This window comes from Sceloporus undulatus, chromosome 7 (assembly GCF_019175285.1).
Source record: "Sceloporus undulatus isolate JIND9_A2432 ecotype Alabama chromosome 7, SceUnd_v1.1, whole genome shotgun sequence".
NCBI lineage: Eukaryota > Metazoa > Chordata > Lepidosauria > Squamata > Phrynosomatidae > Sceloporus > Sceloporus undulatus.
In genome coordinates this window covers 17,098,671-17,121,970 of record NC_056528.1, presented here as the reverse complement: position 1 = coordinate 17,121,970, position 23,300 = coordinate 17,098,671, and the positions used below count along the sequence as shown (strand labels likewise).

Here is a 23,300-nt window from a genome sequence, read left to right as displayed (position 1 = left end):
AAGGTTCTACCTAATGTTTAGGTGGGAGCTCTTTTCTTGTAGTTTGATGCCAATGGTTTGAGTTCCAGTCTCTGGAGCAGTAGAACATGAGCTCCAAAGATGATGACCATTAAGATGTTTAAAGATCATGTCATCTCTTAAGCTTCATGTCAGCTCTGTACTGGGAGGAAGGCAGGTTAATAATAATAATAATAATAATAATAATAATAATAATTCTCAAGCTAAACAAGCTCCCTAATTGTTCCTCATAAGACTTGGTTTCCAGACCTCAGAAAATCATAACCATTACACCACACTTCCATGGAGGGAGTTTGGTGACTTTGGCGCAGTCATTATCTCTCAGCCTAACCTACCTAACTCCAGGGCTGTAAAGTTAAAAAAGAAATACCTTTATGTTGAGATCCTTTCAGGAGACAGTAACATATAACATTTTCCATCAGTTAATCTCAGCTAAATTGCCTTTGCAAGGATTTTTGAAGACAGATTTTCTTTTTCGCCTCTTCAGTGGGAATGGTCTTCTGCAGGTCCTCCTTATTGTGACTGTTTTCTCTTTAAGCGATGTTTTAAAAAAACAAAATGGGGGGGGGGACTTTTACTAATAAGGGTGAACATCCTTAATTTTGCATTAGCGAAAGAGGGCTAATAATTAGATAGTTAATTGGCATCTGGAAATGAGGATCATCTTAATTACAAAGCACCATTTCCTTAATAGCTACAAGGTTTGGGCATCTGATCTATATGGAGATTGGTGGCTATTATTATGTAATTAGCAAAACCCATTAATGAGGGCATCCTATTCTGATGAAATTTGCATATGCAAATAAAATTTACCTAGTGGAAAATGCATTGCTTACCCTGATGATTTCTGTGCTTTTTTCCTGACTCTCATCTGCCTTTTAAAACTGTCTTAATTGCTTTCCCTTTTGCCTGGATTTGTTCCTGCAGAATAGAGTTGCCTGCTTATGTATATGTATTTGTTTGGCAACTCTTGAGGCAGTTCAGGATTGGAGAAATGGCTGGTCCATAGATGTTCTTGGATTCTGGTTCTTATCAGTTGACCAGTGGTGAGAGATGATGGGAATTATGGTTTCTCAACATCTGGTGGACTACAAACAAGCCTAGTTTGATTGAATGAATACATTGTAAATTTATTCAACAATTGAGAAGTGCCAAAGAGGCTTGAGTGTTAGACTAGGACTCTGGAGATGTACACTATAACCACATGGAGACAAATTGTACAAACGGGCGCTTTGTGGTGCCCTGGGGCCAAAATTAGGGCTCGGGAGTGTGGGGTATCCGCATGCTCCCAAGCCCTACTATGCAGCGGCGGCGCCACCATGGCAACCTTCCATCCACACGGGGGCCGCCATGATGACGCAACTGTGGCACAGCATCCACATGTTGTGGTGCCGCATTTGCATCATCGACACATGACAGTGAGCTAATGGAGCACTCTTGGCGTCCACTTTTAGCGGGTTCTTTTGGTGCGGATTGAGCCCGCGCATTTTGCCTGATGTGGCATCCCTCAGCAGCAAAAACGGGTGGCTCCAGCCCGCCCTTTTGGGGTGGTCTGTTGAGCCCCTATGACTACAAATCCCATCTCATCTGTGAGTAAGATGAGGAGAATATACCACCTAGTCCATAGAGTATTTTGATTCTTCCCCCCCCCCCCTTGCTTTGGTAGAAATGATTTTACTCTGTAACTTATACTTTCTATTTGTGCTGGGAGGATGTGGTGGTTTGCCAGGAGACAACCTTTTTTCTTTTTTGGCCTTTCTTGCACTCCTTTTCACATGGCTTAGCTTGGCCCAGTTTTTCCCTATGGTTGGCAAGGGAAGTGCCACTGGGTAGTGACAGTGAATTCTTTAGATAAAAGATGGTCTCAAGGGGTGCCAACCAGCTCAGGCCGGAGAAGGGAAGGGGACCCATAGAAACGCTTAAAGGACACCAATGGCATCCATTCCTCACCAAACTACAAATCCGGGATTCGATAGGATGCCGTGTTGGCAGTTAAAGTAGAATCATAACTGCTATAGTTGTCTAGTGTGAGTAAGGATCCTGGGTTGAGAAACCCAGCATACGGTGAGGATGCAGCTCACCATAAACTGGGTTACTCATCTCTAATAATGCTCAAGGCTTCCAGGGTGTACTGCGGTGCGTAAAGCGCCAGGTGGCCCTTCCTCCAAGCCTCAGTGGATTTCTTCCGGGAGCCTAAGGAAGAGTGCAGCTGCAATTTTTCTTCCCCTTGGCGTTCCCATTAATAAAGCAATGATCCACAAGCAGCTTTGCTGAGTCTGTGCTTTATGCTCCCATCACTCACCGCGAGATAATTTCACACAGGATCATTTTTAAATTAAATGACGATAAAGACGCGCGGGGCTGTTTCGGTGTTCACCAGTTCATGGAAGTCTATCAAGTCATTAATGTGTCGTGACAAACCGCTTGACGGGAAGAGGAGTAATTAATTATTTGCCTAAATAATGGCACCGACTGGGTTCTTTGGGGCTCAGACAGATCAGAGAGTCTGAGCACCGTCATCCGAACTCAGGAGCTTGACATAAGAATAGGTGCCTCCGTTTTTATCACTGGGGAGAGGATCTTGGGATATTGGCTGCAAACTCAGGGTCCATTGGAATTGTTTAAATACACTCATGCCTGAGTTAACAAATCCTCTGACAAAGAAGCTCCTTTGTACAAAGTCATCTTAGGTCTGCTCAGTTCCTCTTTGTGCTCTGTCTACCTGGGAGGTTTTTAGCAGCATCAGGAGGATGTTGAACAGACTTTCACTGTAGCAGTGTCTGCAATAAAGTTTGAGCTGGGAAAGAATGGGATTTTATAGCCGATTCTGTAGTCACGGCTGACAACGGAGGTTGCTGCAGCCAACTGTACAAACCTCTTGATCTCTCCAAGTAGGGCAAAAGCTTTTGCAAAGGTTTGCTCTGATATGCTGAACAAGAATAAGAAAAGACTGGCAGGGATAGCAGTCAATCTGTGTCCCAGTTCAGTTCAGTGTCCCAGCTCAACCTGTGCCTGAAGCTAAGGCCAGTCTATGCAGCATAATAGGATTACATAGGGACCCTGTTGGTCACTTGTGTCACCTAATCTTTCAGAATGGGGTTGTTCTTGGTGGCCTTTGAGGTCTCTTCCAACTCCGTGATTCTATAATTCTTATTATTCTTGTGCTGATAACTCCCAGACTCTAGCCCGTGTCTTATTATACTGCCATTTTATCAAGGCATCCGCTCTGATTTAACCACCCAATCCTAAAGGATTTTTCAGACAAATCAGATTTTTTTTTAATCTAACATTATTGCTTGATGATTCAGATCAGCAAATATCAGAGATGGGCGCCAGATTCTGTGCCTCTGCTATTATTATCCAAGGGCAAATTGTAGGTGATAAAATGTAAGATTTTTAGACTAGGTTTTTCAGGATCTTTAGATTTAGATTTAGAATGCCTCAAAAAAATTAATTGATTGATTTTAATTACTTGTGTAAACCTTTTCAGTCAGTCAGTTAGTCAGTCAAATTTTATTGCTTTTGGGCAATGGCCTTTGCATAAAACAATATCGCAATAACAGCAAAGTACATACATATCATATTTGCGACATCAGTCGTATGACTATACAGCAATTTATGATTTACAAAATTGGAACATTTTAAAAATTTAATATGACTTATAGTATAAAATTATTAAATATATTTTCAGTCATGAATATGCTATTTAAATGTGTTTATGTATGTATAGTGACGCTAGAGATGAGGGTTCTTATACCATCTCAGCCATCGAAATCCATTGGTTGACCTTGCACAAGTCACACTGTCTCAGCCTCAGAGGATGGCAATGGCAAAACTCCTCTGGACAAACTTGCCAAGAAAACCCCATGATAAATTCACCTTAGGGTTACCGTAGGCTAGGGTTGCCATCCCTGGGGACCTCCAAACCGGGAAAAATGTAGGACAAGGTTTAAAAATGAAGGACCTTTTTAAAAAAAAATCCTAGCCAGGAAATTAAAAAAAAAAGGTCCTACATTTTTAAACCTTGTCCAAGGCCTGGCATGGGCCTGGGTGACAGCGTCCTCCAAGCCCTTGCCAGGCCTCGGAGGACTCCGCGATTGCGGAGCCTCATCCAGGGCCTGGCTAGGGCTTGGGAGGCAGTGTCCTCCAAGCCCTTGCCAGGCCTCAGAGGACTCCGCGATCGCGGAAGGTCCCACCACGGGCCCGCTGGGGGGAATCCGCCTCCCCGCCGCCTGCGCACCTTCCCCACCTCCTCTCCCCCTCCCCGCACGGAGGAGGTGCTGCCTCCGTCCACCTTCGCCTCCTCTCGCGCTGCCTGGGGGAGAGGGGGCGGAGGAGGAGGGTTGGCGGCGGGGTGCGCGGGGAGGCGCCGCCTCCAGCTTCGCCTCCTGCGCCCCAGGCAGGCCTCGCTGCCCTCCTCTTCTCCCCGCCTCCCCGAGGAAGAGGAGGAGGGCAGGAGGCCTGCCTGGGGCGCAGCAACCCAGGTTGCACTGGGGGGCTTCCCGGTTTGGGGCTCCCCCCGTGCCGGGAGGGGCCCGGTGGCCCCCAAAATCGGGAAATTCCCGGTTGCAGCCGGGTTATGGCAAGCCTACCGTAGGCTGAAAATTACTTGAAGGCCCACAACAACAGTGCTTCTTAGTCATGCTCCAAATGGAGGACATTTTGGAATCCCTCTTCCTGGACAGAAGCTTGAAATGTAGGAAAAGGAGGACATCTGATCTCCCTGCCCTCTTCCATGGAAGACTGTTGAAAGGTTGGCCTGTGGAAACAGAGGCATAAGGCAAGAAGGGTTGTAGGTGTCAAGCAATGGAGGTAGCACCATTTCCAATTTACCCTGGAGAAACCAGAAATGATAGTTTTGCATCATCTTCCCAGCTTTCAGATTCTCTTCTTTCCAAGAAGCAACCATTACATGTATACATATATATCTCTGCCTCCCTCCAAAACCGAGCCGATCTTCTTCCCTCCGTCCCTGATCTCCCCCAAGTGTAGCTTTTATAAATAATCTTCCCATGACAGGTCTTGATGAGGAAGCTGATACCTTGCAACAGCATGCTCACTTTTGCTTTGACAGTGCAGCATTAATAACAGGTTGCATTGTGCGTCCTGCCATTGTGTGTATGTGTGTGTGTGTGGTTTTTAAAAAAACACTATTATTCTGATAAAGGGCATCAACTTAATTGCAGGTCTGGTTAATTACAGTTCTGTGGAGTTCTTGGGAGTGCCAAGGCATTTTGGCACATTTTAAAACTTTTCCTTCCCTGGGCATTTCTCCCTTGCCATTTGATGTGTCTGCAGTTTGAGAACTTGCCCGTGCTTTCAAGGAGTTCTGGAATTAGGTCTTTCTTTTCTGTCTCCTGTTTTATCCTCCTCATAATCTTCTGGCATAGCTAAGGCTGAAAGAGGGTGACATGAGGCCATCTGGCAAACTGATGGAATCTTTTGAACCTGGATCTAAGGGTGTATCCACACTGCAGAGTTAAAGCAGTTGGACATCATTTGAACTGCCATGACTCTATCCTATAAAAACCTGAGATTTGTACTTCTATCAGGCACCAGAGTTTCTAACCAGAATTTCTAACCAGAATGAACACTTCCCCAAACTATGGATCCCAAGATTTTTTAGGATAGAGTCATGGCCATTCAAGTGCTGTCACACTGCTTTAATTCTGCAGTGTGGATACACCTTAAGGTTGCTGCAACACTGCAGAATGAATGCAGTTTGACACAGCTTTTATGGTCATGGCTGCATCCTATGGAACCTTGAGGTTTGTAGTTCTCAGTCAGCTCTGTGGCTGAGAAGGCTAAGTAGCTCACCAAACTACAAATCCCAGAATTCCACAGCATTTCCATGGCAGTTAAAGCGGTGTTAAATGGCATTAATTCTGCGGTGTAGGTGCAGCCCAAGTTTCTAGGAAAGATAATATAGTGATGCCTCCACATTTATGACTATGACCTTTGCAGCTTTGATCATTCTCAGTTTTGATCAACATGTTCTCTTTAGGACTCTCTAGGTCCTCCAGCATGAGCTTGTGGTCAACGTCTGCCAGAAAACACACCGGAGAACCTAAAAATTCCTAAAGAGAACACCTCTCTAGGCATTTGTAGGTCCTCCATGCAGTTCTATGGTCAGCTTCTAGCACATGTTGACCATAGAGTTGTGCTGGAGGATCTAGAGATTCCTAGAGAGAACACTTCTCCAGACACTTGTAGGTCCTCCAGAGCAAGTCTGTGGTCAGTTTCCAGTAGATATTGACCACAGATTTGCATTTGAGGATCTAGAGATTCCTAGAGAGGTGCTATTTTAGGTTAAATATATATAAATATATATATTCCACTTCCAGAGGGGTCCTGGGCCCCTTACCCCAGTGAACGTGAAGGGCCCACTATTTGGGAGGATAGAAAGAGAGTTGTTATGGGTTTGGAGGTGCCAAGGGGCACCAAAAAATATTTTAGAGGCCACCAGCAACCCCAGGCATGGACCTCTTTTCTCCACTGTAATCCATCCTTGGATGAAATAATAGCGTGTCAAACAACCGTGTCTCATCTCTTTCTTTTTGCCTTTTGTTTGTAGCCATGGAAGGTGTGCCTTTTATGATCTCGGAGAAGTTCGCCTGTGCTTCCGAAGGGGTGAGTTTTCAGCAGGTTCCTTGTTTCTCAGACTGCTCCTTTCCTCTGCTTCTAATTTGTCCACTTCCTTACATACAGGGTCTGTGGGTCTATGCCTGCAAGGCAGTTCTTGGATGGGCACCCTAGAATACATCTTCTTTTAAATTCCCGGTGAAAACACCAGAGCAGATTCATTGCCCTCTCCTCCCTGCTGCATATGTGAAAGCTGCCGCTGCTGATCTTTATGTTGAAGAGCTACTTAGCTCCTGGGGAGAAATGTGCATTTTTTCCTGCAGGAGGGTGTGCAAAAGTAACTTTGGCAATTGGACACACACACAAACACACACCCATTGCTGTAGCTGGGTGTGCTTCCAGCTGCCACGGAGAGGGAGACTTTGCCAGCCCTGTTTACCAATTCCACTCTAGGAAGTTGAGAGGTCATTATGTCCTAATGAGGCAGCAGATGGACCTCGGCTGGAGGCCAGGCGGCAGAAACGCGGCCTCAAGAAAAACCTCTTCAATCTTTGCTCCTCTGCTGCCTCTGTTGGGTCCCAGCCTGGCTTGAGAAGAACATCCGTGCCAGGAAATGCAGTGGCAATACAAAGGATTCGAAGGCTGGCACTGCCCAGGCAGGCTTCCTTCCGGAGAAGGCAATGACCTTGTAGGAGACTAAAGTTTGTTGTTATGAGAGCTAGCATAGTGGTTTGAGTGTCGGACTACGACTCTGGAGATCAGGGTTCAATTTCCAGCTCCGCCATTAAGCCTTTTGGGCAAGTCACACTCTCTCAGCCTCGGGGATGGCAATGGCAAACCTGCTCTGAACAAATTGGGCCAAGAAAACCCCAGGATAGGTTAGCTACAAGTCATAAGTGGCAAACCCCCCTTGAAGAAACTTGCCAAGAAAACCCCATGACAGATTCGCCTTAGGGTTGTCATATGTCAGAAACAACTTGAAGGCACACAGCAAGAACAAGTCAGAAATGACTTGAAGGCACACAACAACCACAACAAACTTTGTTACAGTCAGCCGTCTGTATTCCTGCTTTCTGCATTCATGGATTCAACCATCCATGGCTTGGAAATATTCCAGAAGACAAGGAGGTGATGGTTTGCATCTTGGAATGTATTATTATTATTTTAAAAATGCAAACCTTGCTTTTGCCATTTTATACCAAGGACACCATTTTACTATACCATTGTATATACAGGTTGATTCTCCTTTATCCAGAATTTTGAAACCTGGAATATTCCCAAATTGTCCTCATGACTGGCTGAGATAGTGACCTCTTCGTTTTCCGATGGCTCGGCGTAGACAAACTTTGTTTCATGTGCAAAATGATTTAAAATACTGGGTATAAAATTACCTTTGGGCTATATGTATAAGGTATATATGAAACATAAACAAATTTCATGTTTGGACTTGGGTCCCACCTCCAAGATACTTCCTTATGTATATGCAAGGACTGCAAAATCCCCAAAACTTTGTATACCTGTGGATATGTGTGTTGTAAAATGTGAGTGATTTTCTATTGTAAAATGAGCCTCCCTTGTAACCCAAAAGGATTTTTGGGGCAAATGTATTGGGGAAAGAATTTGAAGATTGGTCTCTGAGAGGCCACAAAAAGACATGCTTTCCCCATCCCCAGTTTAGGACCTGAAAATTGTCCCAGGGAAAAGGCAGAGTTTTCTGGAGTGTCTGGAGAGAATTCCACAGCAGCTTGGTTGAATACCAAGAGAGATTAACCCCTTCCTAATCCTCCTGTAAGACTCTTTAAACGCTCTTGCCTCTATGAGATTCCAGGGCTTCACCATCGAGCTTTCCAAAGCAGAGTTTATCCAGCTTTACTTCTTATCCTTTGCTAGCAGTTTTGTTGTCATCATTGTGTGCCTTCAAGTCGTTTCCAACTTATGGAAGGTGAACCTATCACAGGATTTTCTTGGCCAGATTTGTTCAGAGGAGGTTTGCCATTGCCTTCCCCTGAGGCTGAGAGAGTGTGACTTGCACAAAGTCACACAGTCACTTTCATAACAAATCTGAGAAGCAGTACGTGGTCTCCAGATGGTCTCCAGAGTTGTAGCCCAACACTCGAACCACTACACCATGCTAGCTGCTTGCCTCTGGTCTTTTGTCAGGATGGAAATGGACTTTTCCTACCCTGGTGTTCCTTGATCTTATCAGACTGCCATACTCATCATCCCCAGCCCTTAGGGCCACTGATCGGGGATGATGAGAGCCCAACAATATCTTGGAAACAACAGATCAGAATAGATCAGAACTTAGAAGTTATTGGTTACAAATAATGCATTGTTTTTGTTGCGCCAAGATTCAGTGTGGTTTGAGCATTGGACCACTAGAGACCGGGGTTTGAATTCCCACTCAGCCATGGAAACCCACTCGGTGATCTTGGGCAAGTCACACTGTCTCAGCCTCGAAGGAAGGCAAAAGCAAACCCCCTCTGAAGTCGAATTTACCATTGACCAGTTTTGGCCTTTCCTTGCAGATGCAGCCGGTCGATCTCCTGGGCATCACAATTAAATCATTGGCAGAAATCGAAAAGGAGGTAAGTGGGGCTTTGCGGGTGCCATGTTCTCCTCGGGGGGATTTTTGCTGCCTAAAACATCTTTCTCCTTCTTAGGGGTTTGTGTGTATTTTGCATATTTTTTATCCCAACTGGAAGTCTGGATCACCCTTGCTTCCAGTGTGTAACCAGAAAAACTAAATGCTTCAATGTCTATAAATTAATGCAGAACTCTTTGCACATCTTTTTCTGCATTTAAAAATAAAAAGAGCTTTGCGATTATGTGAGAGAAGAAAGAAATCAAGAGCCCTGGAGATTTTAGTGACTCCTCAATTTTCTGACCTCTAGCAAAGTACTAACGGTGTGCCTTCCAGCATTTCTTATTTATCCAGAGCTTTGTTAATCCCTTTCCATGGCTGTATAAGAGATTTCCAGAGCAGCTTAAATACAATTGATAGAAACCAGTCAGCCTTCCTCACACAAGCTTACCCTTGAAAAATGCATAGCACAAAAGGAAGATGGAGCATAGAGGGAAGAGGAAAAAGGAAGAGTCTGGAGAAATGGCCTTGCTTTCTCTCTCTCTTCCTCTCTTTGGAGCTTCAAACTTTAGAGGTGAAGCATGAGCTGGGAGTTTCAGTTTCAAAGGGCCAAAATGGCATTTACTGCAAACGTCCTTCATGTTTATGCCTCCAACCAATAGGGACAAGAAGAACAGTCAAAAATAGACAGGAAAACGTGTTACAGTTTGCAAAATTTGTGTGTGGTGGTTTTGCACAGAAAACAGTGTTTTTCTATATAAAACAAAATGCTATGTTTTATACAGCCTGGTCTTCATGGAAAATGCATCCCCTTTATAGACAGAAAGGGCTACTTCCGGCACGGAAAATGCCATTTTCTGCAGAAAACAACCATGTGTGAATTTTTTGCGCAGGCTGTCTCAAATTACAAATAGTCTGTGCTGTTTCTGAAGTGAGAATGAAAATTGTAAAACTTGCCTCTAGAATTAGAAAATGAGGAAAGAAATGTCTCAGTAGCACACAAGCAAGCTTTAATGTTTTCTCCATGCTTATATACAGTTGCCATCATAGCTAGGACTGGATTTGTGAATGAAGTTTTTCCTGCAAGGTTATCTTTGGGTTCAACATGTAGTTAAGGCCCATTAGATTTACAAAAGAGCTGCCTCCAGCAGAGGACTAAAATGGTTAGAATCATTGCGTTGATGGAGATATGTGTTTTTAGACCCTCCTTGGGGTGTCAACATAAACCTGTCATGAGGAGTGCCAGTAGCTCCAGATTCATGATCGAACCATGATGGTGAGATTCCCACTTGAGTCCCTGATCCTGGTTCATTCTGTGCGCCAACAACAGCCTTAGAAGCTATATGGAAAAACAAAGGGCCTCGTTGGGAGGAGCGGAAACATTTTATCACCCGTCTCTGCCTTCAGATCGACACGGGGAAAGTTTTATTTAGCTGCACACTTTTCACCATCTTTGTGAAACCTCGTTGCCAAAGAAATTATAAGCAGGAGCGGGAAGAAAACCTCTCAAGACTTAATTTTGTTCCGATGATCTGGGTTAGTTGTGCTTTCCTCTCCTGCCTCGCTTCTCCTTTTTAGCAAGCAGGCCTCAGGGGTGCAGTCACATGTAATGGTCTTTAAGCGAACATATTTTCTAATTGGCAGGATTTCAGGGCGTGTTCGCTTTCTCTCTCTTTTAAGCCCCGGTTCCAGCAATCGAGGGGGACATTTGGGTTATTTCCCCCCGCCATTCCTTACTCCTTCCCTCCTCCCCCGCCACCTCTAAACACATGCATGCCCTCCAATCCCAAATGACTGGAGAAATTTGTCTTGATTATAATTGCTCTTACCCACGCATATCTAATTTGCGTCTTTTAAAGTGTTAATTAGTAAACAGTTTGAGCTGACATCTTTATGCCTTTGCGTGTTTGAAAAATAGCGCTTACGGCGCCTTTCGCTGCGGGCACATCGCCGCTTGCCACAACATCGCAACATTGACATAAAATTAATGAAGACAATCGTGCCAATTTCGTGACAAACCCCCCCCCCCCTTTTTTTTTTTAAATAGCCTCCTCCTTGAAAGGAAAAAAATGCTTCTCTTCCTATCATTTAATTTTCTATGTGTGGTTGCAGTTGATTTTAAACCAAGGGAGATGGATGAGCGTCCATCGCTAGCTACGCAGCCTCTCTGCTAAGCAGGGAGTTATTTTTAATTTGGCAACAATGGCAATCCCATTTCCCAGTCACCTGGTCAGAAAACACCCTTAACGCCTGGGATGATACTTATGTCTCTGTCTTTCTCTCTGCTTCCTAACTTTCCCTAGCCACTAACTTTTAAGAATAACCAGGTGCTGTTTGTAATAAAAGGGGAAGAAGGCTAATAAAAGTCAGCTCTTTTGCAGTCCTGCAGTGCCATCTAGTGGTAGCATCATTGATTGCATAGGGAAGAAAGAAGATACATGACATAGAATAATAGAGTTGGAAGAGACCCCAAGGGCTATCCAGTCCAACCCCATTCTGCCATTCAGGAAGACACAATCAAAGCTTTCCTGACAAATGGCCATCTAGCTCTGTTTAAAAACCACCAAAGAAGGAAACACCTCCACCCTCTGAGACAAATAATAATCCATTGTCAAACAGCTCTTACCGTCAGGAAGTTCTTCCAAATGTTTAGGTGGAATCTCTTTTCCTGTAGTTTGCAAGCATTGCTCTGTGTCCTAGTCTCTGGAGCAGCAGAAAACAAGCTCGCTGTATCCTCAATATGACATCCCTTCAGATATTTAAACATGGCCATCATGTCACCTCTTAACCTTCTTTTCCCCAACCTAAACATACCCAGCTCTCGTCATAGGGCATGGTGGTTTCCAAATCTTTCAACATTTTGGTTGCCCTCCTCTGGACACACTCCAGCTTGTCACCATCCTTTTTGAATTTTGGTGCCCAGAACAGGACACAATATTCCAGGTGAGGTCTGGCCAAGGCAGAATAGAGTGAAATTAAATCAGAGCATCATGTTACTGTCAAGCAGGGATAGCTGGTTGGTGACCCATGGTCTGGAAATTGCTTCTCTTTACCCCCACCCCATTCCGTTTATTCTGTATGTGTTGTTGTTGTGTACCTTCAAGTTGTTTCCCACTTGTGGTGACCCAAAGGTGAACCTATCATGAGGTTTTCTGGGCACGTTTCTTCAGAGGGGTTTTTCCATTACATCCACAAATGGGGAGGTACAAATGTAATTTCTGTCTCCGGTCCTAACTGCCCAACCACCAGCCCTTTAAATTCTTAATCACCTTTAAATTCTTAATCACAGCATCAGCCAGTCACCAACTACTCCCAACAGATGCTTAAATCTCTCATGTATGAATATATATATACACACACACACACACACACACACACACAGAGAGAGAGAGAGAGAGAGAGAGAAACATATTGTACTATAATTTCTGATCCAAAAACCCCCCCCCCCCCCCCAATTTCAATTTTTGTGCCATTTAGCATTTAAAATAGCAATGTAGTAGTTTTCAAAGAAGAAGAAGCCATTTTAGTCTCTTGCAACATAAAAAAGAGGGGGAGAAAAATGTGGCAGCATCTTTAAGATTGATTTTGAAATACTGGCCAAAATGCAGAAGTAACAACTAGTTGGTCTTACAAGGGCTGCCACTTGTTTCCCTTTCCCCTTCTCCTTTTTATTTTTAAAATGCCAGCTTTTGTTACAACCAGAAATGGAGTTCTGGTCATTGCAGACTTTGTTTTGTTTCTCTTTTTGCAAACCTTTGTTGTTCCTAGGTGTAAAATATTGGGCCGCCCACACCTGCGGTTCCTATATGCTTGTGCCTCTGTATTGTACTGTTGTGGTTTTGCCACACGGTGGCAATATGACCCTATGTGCTTTGTGCCAGCTTGTTGGTTGTAGTCTTGATGGCTGAATATAAACTGGGGAGTTGGAGGGTCTGTAGGCCACCTTGAACCCATGGGAAGGAAATGTAAATAATAGCCATATCTGTCTGCCCACCAGTCTTTCTTTCCATCCATTTACCTATTCTTTTTTCCTACTGTGCAAAATAAAATCATGCCCAGATCTTGGAAACTTACCTTTTTTGAACCGTGGTTCTGGGAATCATGGTTCAAAAAGCTAGTTTCCAAAGTCTGGAGACACGTTGCTAAGAACTATATTTGAGAAGTCTCTCTTCTTTACAAATGATTGGACCATGAACTATGAATCCAACTCAACTGGTTCTTCGTCTTTCTTTCTCTCTTTGTTCCTCCACAGTATGACTACAGCTTCAGGACGGAGCAAAGCGCTGCCGCTCGCCTCCCCCCGAGTCCGACCAGATGCCAGCAGCTGCCACAGTCCTGAAGTCCTTCACCCGCTTGGAGATGAAGCACATGTACTACTGAGAGGGGAACCCATTCCTCTCCTCGACACACGTAACCTTCTCCCCGATTCCCTAACCCTTGACTCAAGCAGTGTTACTGGAACTCCAACCAGCAAAAGGCACACGTTTTCTCTCCTCACCTCTAACCCTGACATTTGGCCACTATTTGTACTATATAACTGGATAGATTTTCTTTTTTTAATGTACTTGTTGTTGTTTTGGAGAACTTGACCAGACTGTCTTTACACTTTGGTCCATTGGCCGCTTCTGGAAACACTTTCCCATCATAATTAAATTAATCTAGACTGAGATGGATCAACTGCCCATCTATTTTTTTTCATCAGCAGCCTTGATCTTCTCTGGAAACATTTCCTGACTGTAACTAAGTAAATGTAGACTTAAGGGGATGAACTGCTCATCCCTCCATCCTTTTTGGCGTTCCTTCCCCACTCTCCACCACAAAAGTTGTTCTGCCGAGGAGTTACTAAAATCCAGCAAAGAAATCTTCTTCACATCATCTTGCATCAAACTGGAAACAGCAGGCATTCAATTTGTGGCTCTTAATGGTGTTTTCCAGAAGATTAATGAGGTTAACACCTCCATGTTGTGCTATCATATCACCCAGATGGATAAATTGGTCTCCAAACTTGACAACATATCATTTGCCCTAAACTTGTATCTCTATCTCTGTACAGTTTGAGATTTGATCCAGGTTGAACAGAGATTATAAGACTCTTGATTGGCCAACTGTGTCCTGAATTTCACAAATGGGTGCTTTTGTTCAGCTTTGACTTGTAAAGGAATAGGAAAGCAAACCATGCATTTTTGCCTTCACCATCAAAATCACACAATTGTTTACGGTTGGGATATCCCTGAGAACTTTGGTGGTCTGAACTGGGCTTTCAAGACAGTCTAGAATTGCATTCACTTGGAAAGCAATTTGGTCCAAAGCTCATCCCTTTGTTTCTGAGACCCTTTGAAACGGGAATGGTCCTCATTTTTTTTTTAACCCAGAGCTATAGAAGCAAAGAAGATGTTCGGTGGTGCTCTCCTGGAATCCGAACCATTATGGAGACCCTTGTGTGATGTCCTGATTTCCTTCCTCTGCCCAGAAATACTTGAACATGGCAACTAACAGAAGAGCCAAAAGACTGTGCCAGTCAATGCATCTGGTTCTTAAGTCCCCACCACCACTCTCAAATTGGTGGCTTAAGACAAGAGCAACCACCACCACCACATGTGCCTCCAGAAGCCTTCTTGAAAGGAACTAAGACTTCAGTTCTCCATGAGGCTGGTCCAAATTTCCTGGTGCATGAACAATGTTCAGCTTCAGTCTCCAGCATGCTTGTGATGGGTGTCTCTGGCCTCTCTTTCGAGCCCCAATTGCATGCTTTGGTGACATCTGTTCCTGAAATCTAAGTTATCTTCTTCTTTTTGCCCAAAGGCCTGTGTGATCTCCTGTGCTGCTTCTGGGGTAGTATGTCCTGCAGAACACAAAATGGCAGCCAAGAGGGACATGGTGTTATTGTTTCTGTTTTCCCCTTCTCCTCCAGAAGCCACAGATTCAGCTGTGTAACATGTAAATACTGATTGTTTCTAACTGTATTAAAAGGCAACCACTCTGGTTATTTAAAAGGAAAAAGGGTAGCTGTGTTTGTAGGTTGGTTGGGGCTGCTGTGTTCTTCTATGTTTCTCCATCCTAGCAAGAGAGAGGGGCCTTTTGTGAACTGGCCAGAATGTAGAGGTGCCTTCCCTTCTTTGGTTTCAAACCTGCAATTTTTCTTTTCCAGAAAGAAAATCAAGGTTTTCTTGGAGGCAGATGATGTGTCTATGCCACAAAATCCAGCCAACTTATTATTTGCTTGGGCAAATGGTGGTCTAGAATGGGATTGATGTTCATCTAGGGTTAGGGTTAGGGTTCGCTGTGCAGTCCTGTTCTGGATCCATTTCTGACTTGTGAAGATAAATGTGGGGGTATCCCAGGATAAATTGTGCTTGTCTTTTCTATTTCTTTGGTTCAGTACTGATAGGAAGATGGTAAAGCACATGGTTTACATAAAGAAGATCCCAGGTTCAACCCCTTGGAAACTCAAGTTGGAAGGATCAGACAGGAAATGCTAAGAATCTGGAGAGCCAACCGGAGTAGATAATGCCAAGCTTATGTAGACAAAGTAGACCAGTTTGGTGTATGGCAACTTCAGAATGTTCATTATGATCATCCATAACTTAATAGAAGAGTGTTTTGAATGCAAAAGGTTGCAGGTTGGATCCCCATGGTCTTCTGATGAAAAGGTCAAGGAGAGGGTAATGATAGAGTCTTCTCTGTTTGAGACCATTGGGAACCACTCTTAGTTCAATAAGACAGTACCATGCTAGATAGACAAATAATCAGACCTGGTTTAAGGTAGCCTGCCCTGGTCTGTTAGTTTTTGCTATTGTTCTCTTCTGCTTTATCTTGAATTACTAACAGTGTGGGCATCAGGAACTAGTAGATGAAAAATTGAGGTGGCATTTGTCTAGTGTTTGAAGTCAGTAGGTTGAGTGTCACTGGCCACTAGGGTATCTCCAAATTCTGGATTAAATATTTGTGTCCTACTTTTTAAATGCAGTGGAAGAAAGAGCTATGTGGTCTGAAATGTGGACCTCTCAAGTCCTCATGGTGGAATTTCTGGATCCTGCTAGGTTGGCAGATGCCCATATTGGTGCTCAGTGAACCCAGCTTAGTATCTTCAACCATCTACATGGAAACATGTATTCTCAGAGAGAGTGACCTGCTCCTATTTCATCATCCACTATGGGCCTTATTCCCTGTGTAGGTTGGGAAGGAGGGGATAGCTCAAGAAGAATTGGGAAACATCTCAGCTTGACTTTGCTGAATTGGTTATTTAAAAATATTAAGTCTTTGTAGTGTATAGGATCTTTTGGATGTTGTAGTGCAAGGGGTGGGGAAAGTGGCCCCCAGGTTGTTCTTTTCCCACTACTGCAAACTGCCCTCACCACTAGTCCTCCCCACAAGTCTTTTCCCCCATCTAAACACCAAATAGTTTTAGCCAAATCCTCAGCAGGCAGTAAACTTGGAATGTAATAGAGGGACTGTGCATTCATTTTTGTTGGAAATCATCCTCTGTTTGAAGGGATAATCTAGTTCAAATCTGGGTTACTAATAACCCTAAGAAAGGAGAACACAGAAGTCTGAAAATTGTGCAGCCACACTTTGCAGGACTGGAACATCCAGCAAACTATTCATTTGGTCACAGTCCTAGTCATTTTGGTGTGACATGGATTCCTTTTAAATTTTCTCTTCCGTTGTAGCCATTTCTAAACTGGCATCTATGCATATGAACTGGCCTCTCTAAGTTATGTAAACCAGGCCAGAACCCTGGGTGCATGATGCTAGGTTTGCATAACTGTGCCATTGTAGGTTGTGGGGGCAGGAGGGAAAATGGCCATGAAAAGAAGTGATTGGGGGGAACTAGGTTGCTCAGAGCTGGGAGTCTTTGTTTGTCTTCCCCACTGTCCACTTCAAGAACAAATAGAAGCACTGGTGTAGTGCATCTTGCCATAGGTCAAAAACCCACTTTGCTTCAGTATAGCATAAATATCCACTGATGGACTCACTAGACTGGACAGTGATATAACTCTATGAATGTGCATTGCAGGACAATGCACACTGTTGTTACCATATAGTGCAGAGGGCATGCATGGTGAACGCTGCTCTCTGAATATGGAAACATTATTGTACATGCAACAAACCCATGCAGAAGCACACATCTGCTGTCATCAGCTGGCTATGGCCTTTGTACATTGTCAAAACCAAGCCCACTCTGCAACTTGCATCTGTATAAGGCACTCACAAGATTCCAAACATAAAACCCTTTTTTCTCTTTTTTTGGCCTTGCATAAGTACCAGCCTTACAAGGGTTAGGACAGCGCATAAAACAAGTAAGCACAAACCCATAACAGCAGAACAAACAGATAAAAAAGTAACATGCCAGGGAGGTGGTTAGGTGCTATTTTGGAGGAACGGTATGTGTGCATTGTATATGTGTGTGTACAGAGGAGTGTGTCTACTCCACCTGAAGTCAGGAGTAGGTGTTAGTAAGAAATAGAGAGTTTTCCACTTCGTGTTTAAACCAGGCTTGAATAGATCATTCTCTTGGGTCCAGAAGGGAAAGAGAAGTGGTGTAAGAGCAATCATTTGAGCTCTTTCTTCTCAGACCTGTAAAAAGTATTTCCAAATTAGTCTGCCCAAGATCTTTTTTTTAAAGAAAGCAGGTTAACCTTGGCATAGTAATGTACCTAATGTCTTCCTGTCCCATGTAGTGATGGAGGCTTGTTGTTGTTGTTGTTGTGTGCCTTCAAGTCGTTTCCGACATATGGCGACCCTAAAGCAACCATATTGTGGGGTTTCCTTGGCAAGATGTGCTCAAAGATTTGCCATTGACTTCCCCTGCAGCTGAGAGATTATGATGTGCCCATGATCACCCAGTCGGTTTCATGGCCAAGCCACGATTTGAACCCTGGTCTCCAGATTTGTAGTCCAATGCTCAAACTACTGTGCCACAATCTCTTCTCTATTGGTGTTTGCTAGGAAACATACAGGTTGACTCTCATCTCTCTCTAGTGATGATTAAAGGTACAATATTCAACAACTGGTTTTGAAGTCTTTTAGCCTTTTGAAATATGAAAAAAATCTTCTCCAAATGGGGTTCTGTGAAGGAAATTGAGTTCTCATGTGTAGTTTGTTGCTTGTAACCCTGGAAGACATCTGTTTTGTTCTGTGTACCTATTTCCTGTGTTGTCCCAGTAACCTCCATTAGAGGGAGACAAAGTATTTGTACAAGCAGTTGAATTCCCTTTCCATTCCACTCCCGGTGATTGGACACTTGGTCCCACTTGTGCTCAGAATTGCAGAGGCAAGCATCTGTGTGTTTTGGCTTATAAGTTTGATCCAATACATATGATTTTGTTCTGCCCTGGAAAGGAATATCAGTGGCCAAAAAAGTGCATTAAACACTGTTGTGGAAAGAGCTCCATAAACATGCGCAGCCTCACCCACACTAGTATTTCACTGCCTCTATCAATGTATTCTATCACTTTGTTGTACTCACCCTCTACCTGTTACTCTTTCAGATTTTTGCTCCCTCCCTCCCTTCCTCCCTCCCTCCCTTCCTCCCTCTGACTTTCTTGGGAATTAGAAGTTCAACAGACGCACGCCCTTCTCTTTCTCTCTCTGAACTGTTTGAAGAGTTTAAGAGTCTTGGATGGTTAGGGGATGACTGACACCTAGTGACTGAAGATGGTATTTCACGTTATAGCTCAAGTTCAGTTAACTAAAATTAACCAAAAACAAAACACAATATCCAGGCCAATTTTGGAATGTTTGGATTTCAGTGCCTCTCAGCTATGCTGGAAGGAGATGGATACCCAAAAACCAAGTTTATTTTAGATTATTATAGGTTAATGTCATCCTGCCTTCTTCCGATGACTTAAAATTTGGATGGCCCTCCTCCAGCTCCCACACTTCATTTTTACAACAGCCATGTGAGGTAGGCTAGGCTTGAAGTGACTAACTGAAGGTTAAGGGAGGGTATTAAATCTGGATACTCCAAATTCCTAAATCTGGTTCTAACCACTTCACTGCACACTGCAATTGTTAGTGGCTACAACTTTGTGTCCAATGGCATCTGATGGTGTAGTTGAAAGAGGATGAAAACTATTAAATTCCTAACTTTTCCAATAGGGCTTTTACTCCCTGGATTAAATGTACAGTTTTACAAAAGTGGACAAACAATCTGGTATTCGGATTTATATTTGGCGCTGCCTCTTTGCCTTTTAACCCATGGGCGCATTTCGCCAGAGGTTCAGGATGACAACTTTAGAATGAGACAATGTGAAACGTGTTGCTAAACAGATCTGTTCTGAGCCATCAGATCATGCAGGCGAAAACAATGCTTTTGTGTTACGCAGCTGGAAAATCTTTGGTTGTGTTGTGTTTGTGCGTGTGCGTGTGTGTGTGTACTTTTTTAAAAAAGAGATGCTATGCATTTTATTTGTGATGGGACGTTAAAAGTGGATTAACTTGTTCATTCATCCTATTAATATTATCCTTTCGTATTTATTTTAGATTGCCTTCCTTGTATTTTACAAAGGGAAGTTTGTGTCTGAGAATTTAGTCTGTAATCTTAATATAATTTGTTAAATAAACAAAAGTTTTAACCTCTTTCGTTAGTTCTTTTTCCCCTCACTGGCTTGGTGTTCCTTTTTATTTTCTCATGCTATCGCTTGAAGATAGGGTTTGTTGAATCTGCACTCTTTGGTTACAGAGAGTTTACTTATTTTGGATGGTGTCAATTTGAACATTCAGATGGAAAACTTGCATTTGTAGGTGCCCTGCTAGATCAATGGAAAGCTAGCATCTCCCCTTCATGGAAGGGACCTCCATGAATTTCATAGGGTTTGCTTAGGCAAGGAATATTCAGAGGTGGTTAAACTGCTGCCATATTAAATTGGAAGGGACTTCAAGGAATATCTACTCCAACTCCCTGCCATGCAGGAAGACAACGCCTGAAAGATACCTATCCAACCTCTGGTTGAAGACCTTTAAAGATGGAAAATGCACCCTATTTGAGGTGATCTATTCCACAGCTTCTCCACTCAAGAAGTTCTTCCTAGTCTTTAGGTGGAATCTCATAATTTGAATCCATTTGTCCTAGTCTCTGGAGCAGCAAAACACAGGCTGGCTCCATCTTCTACAGGTGTTTAAAGATGGCTATCATGTCACCTCTTGGTCTTCTCTTCTCCAAGCTAAACATGCCCAGCAATGATCTTGAAGCCAATTCCTCCTCGATTCAGCTTCTTGGCCTTGCTCATCCTATTCTTGCTCTTGGTTTCTTCTGCATGTTGTCAGAGAGCAACCCAACTGTAAAGAAAGAGTTGGTTTCATCACTTGTCTGGCCACCCAGATAGCCTTCTTCCATCCTTGGAAAGGGGGAGACGCAGGGCAGGGTGCCTCCTCCTTGTGTCTCTGTGTGGTTGCATGCTTGAAAAAGGGAAGGAAGGGAAAGAACAATGCTGTAATCGATTCAAGGATCCCAAAGTCAAATATTATTAATTCAGAGCCCTGCAAGGAACAAAGCCGGGTTTTATCAAGAGCTCTGGATTCTGAAGTGGCTTTCATGTGGTGTTGGACTTGGTGGCGGTTCTGAAGTTCTCGCTGAGACAGATTTTGGGGAAAGGGGGCAAAGGGAGCAATTGAAAAAGCCTGTCTGTGTTTTGGGGTATTCTCCCAGACCACTTCAGACCCCATATTGCAATACTCAGTCCATTTTTAAAAAAGGAAATTCCGAATCTTAAGCAACTAGCAGATCAAGGAAGCTAGTCCTTTCTCTGATGTGCTAGATTTGTACAAGTGGGAACGTTCAAACATCTGGATCTTCTCTTAGTAACCTGGAAAAGTGAGAACAAGGGTCTTTCTCACAGTGATTCCTTATGGCTTGGCTCATGATGTACTAACATGCTCACAAGGTATGGTAATAAAATTGTTGCAAAGACTTTTTACCATAGCAGAGAACTCTGTTGACAAGAGTGGTGCATCATGAGAATAATGTCAAAGGAAACCCTTGAGCATGTTGAGAGAACATCTTGTTTACTGTGGAATAACCATAGCTGTCCAGACAGACTGAGGTTTAGAGCAGGAAGCTTAATGGTTGTGATGCTGCCTCTTCTTGTATTTTCTGATTTTCTGATTTGGCCCACTGTTTAGTGGATTTTGGGTTTTGTTGCATTTTGCTGCATGGGTAACATGGCTACCCCTGGATATGTACCCTGCGAGTTGGTTTAGCTGCTCCCAGGTGAAAGGAGATCCTGATTCCAGACAGCAAGACAAGCCAATTCTGTCTAACATTCCCATTGCACTTTTACGTTCCTGCTTCTCTCTCTCCCCGCAAAATCCTTGATATTCAATCAGGTGCTGGTGATAGGTCCCATAGCATTTTGAAAGACAAAAACTCCCCTCCTACACATGCACAAACCCCACACAAACACACATTCCTCCTCGGGGATTGCGGGTGTTCCTTTGGATGAGGAGGTTAGAAAAACACTGAATGTCAAAAACACAGGAATTAATCTTTTTTCATTGGAAGGCCACTCCAAGACAGAAGCAGGAGGGAGAAGAGGGAAGCATCTTGGAAAGGCCGAGAGGAGAAAGGAGGTTCGGATGCAAAAGCAAAAACCCTACCCCAGAAAGGTTATGCCATTTATTTTATTTTTATATTACATTTTTATATTTTTAATTTTATATTTCTCCAGCAGAAAGACCAAACTCTCTTTATACTTAACTATTCCTTGGAGTGAGAGTCATACAGCCTTCCAGGTTTCCTTGGACTATATATCCCAGTATTTTTCAATATGGATTGTGCTGGTTAGGGTAGATGGGCAATGTAGTCTTGATATCTTCAGGGCCACAAGGTTTACACCTTTCTTATGTCTGAATGCGAGATCATTCCAGAGTGGGCACATCCCCAGTCCTGGGCAAGGCTACTTAAGTCAAGACTAACAACACATCTTTGCATGCACTTTCTCTTCAAATGCACATTTTTGCTTACCTTTTTGGTAAGCACACACACACCTTGGAAAAGTGTGCCATTCAAAGAACAGCTATATTCCATTCAGTGTATTAACCCGGCAAAGACAAGATAGGTTGCTTCCGTTAAAATGGAGACCCAAACATCCCTAGGTCAAAGAATCTGTTTTAAAAAGCCATAGAGCCACAGAATCATAGCCTTGGAAGGGTCCACAAAGGTCATATAGTCCAACCTCCTGCCATGAAGGAATCCCATTATTGAAGCATCTCTGACGTACCCCCTTAAATCCATGAGATCTCTTCTTGCCAACTTCTATGAGACAGCTCCTCAGGTATTAAAGAGTGCTATCATGCCACCTTGGACCAAAGTTTGCCAACCACCATCCTAACCAGCGTATAGCATTGGTTGGCACCAACTCCTACATAATGGGGGCAGTGAATCCAACCTGGATTTTAGTTCAAACTTCCAAGGCAATATTTTGAGAGACCCAAAGGGGTGACCACAACATGAATAACAACAGAAACCCAGCTGTTCTCCAGCGCTCAGGGAGATGACCCACGGTTTTTCCCTTCTGCTGAATCTCTCTCTTTTGAAGACCAATTTCAGATGTTTCCACTTTTCGGCTCACTTTGTTGAAAGATGTAAAAATTCAGAGTGACCGCAAAGAATATCAACATTTTGCCACTTTCTCTTTTGGGGCAGAGGAGGGAGGCGCTCTCTGTGCCTTTGATAACCCTCTTCAGAAGTTGGAGGTTTTTCTCCAAATAGGATTTTACACATTAGGCCATGAAAATATTCATTTATTTGGGAGTCCCTCTATCCAGCTTCCGCAACCTCTGGAGGAAAGATCTATTTATTATCAGATAGAAACGCCCAATAATTAGCTGTCTTGTCAACAGAAAGACATTTTTTGTTCCGTGCCGATAAATTCATCTGCTTCTAATATTTATAAAGAGTTTGCAAAGGCCATTAATTCTCCTGGTAGTGAATCAAACCAGCTGCTCATTCTTTTCCATTTGATGTGTTGGAAAGGGGAAAGTTAATGCACATTTTTTCACTACTAAGGGTATGGATTTTTTGGTGAAAGAGTCACACTTGGGAGGCTCATAAAAGGGAGGCTGAAACCCAGGCCCAAGCGAGGAAACGGCATATATTGTTAGCTAAGTGATTTTT

The 23,300-nt window shown here is 43.4% G+C and overlaps 1 protein-coding gene across 4 annotated transcripts in view; it reads left to right on the top strand.

Annotated features, from left to right (window-relative positions):
• The window catches only part of MVB12B (multivesicular body subunit 12B), a 57,228-nt gene extending 37,463 nt beyond the window's left edge, over nucleotides 1-19,765 (top strand). For all 4 annotated transcript variants that reach the window (XM_042479425.1, XM_042479426.1, XM_042479424.1 and 1 more), the window contains exons 8-10: nucleotides 6,593-6,648; nucleotides 9,129-9,188; nucleotides 13,437-19,765. In XM_042479425.1, the coding sequence (XP_042335359.1) occupies nucleotides 6,593-6,648; nucleotides 9,129-9,188; nucleotides 13,437-13,523 (203 nt within the window). In that variant the 3' untranslated portion in view covers nucleotides 13,524-19,765. The remainder of the gene's footprint in view (nucleotides 1-6,592; nucleotides 6,649-9,128; nucleotides 9,189-13,436) is intronic.
• Nucleotides 19,766-23,300: the final 3,535 nt, after the last annotated feature.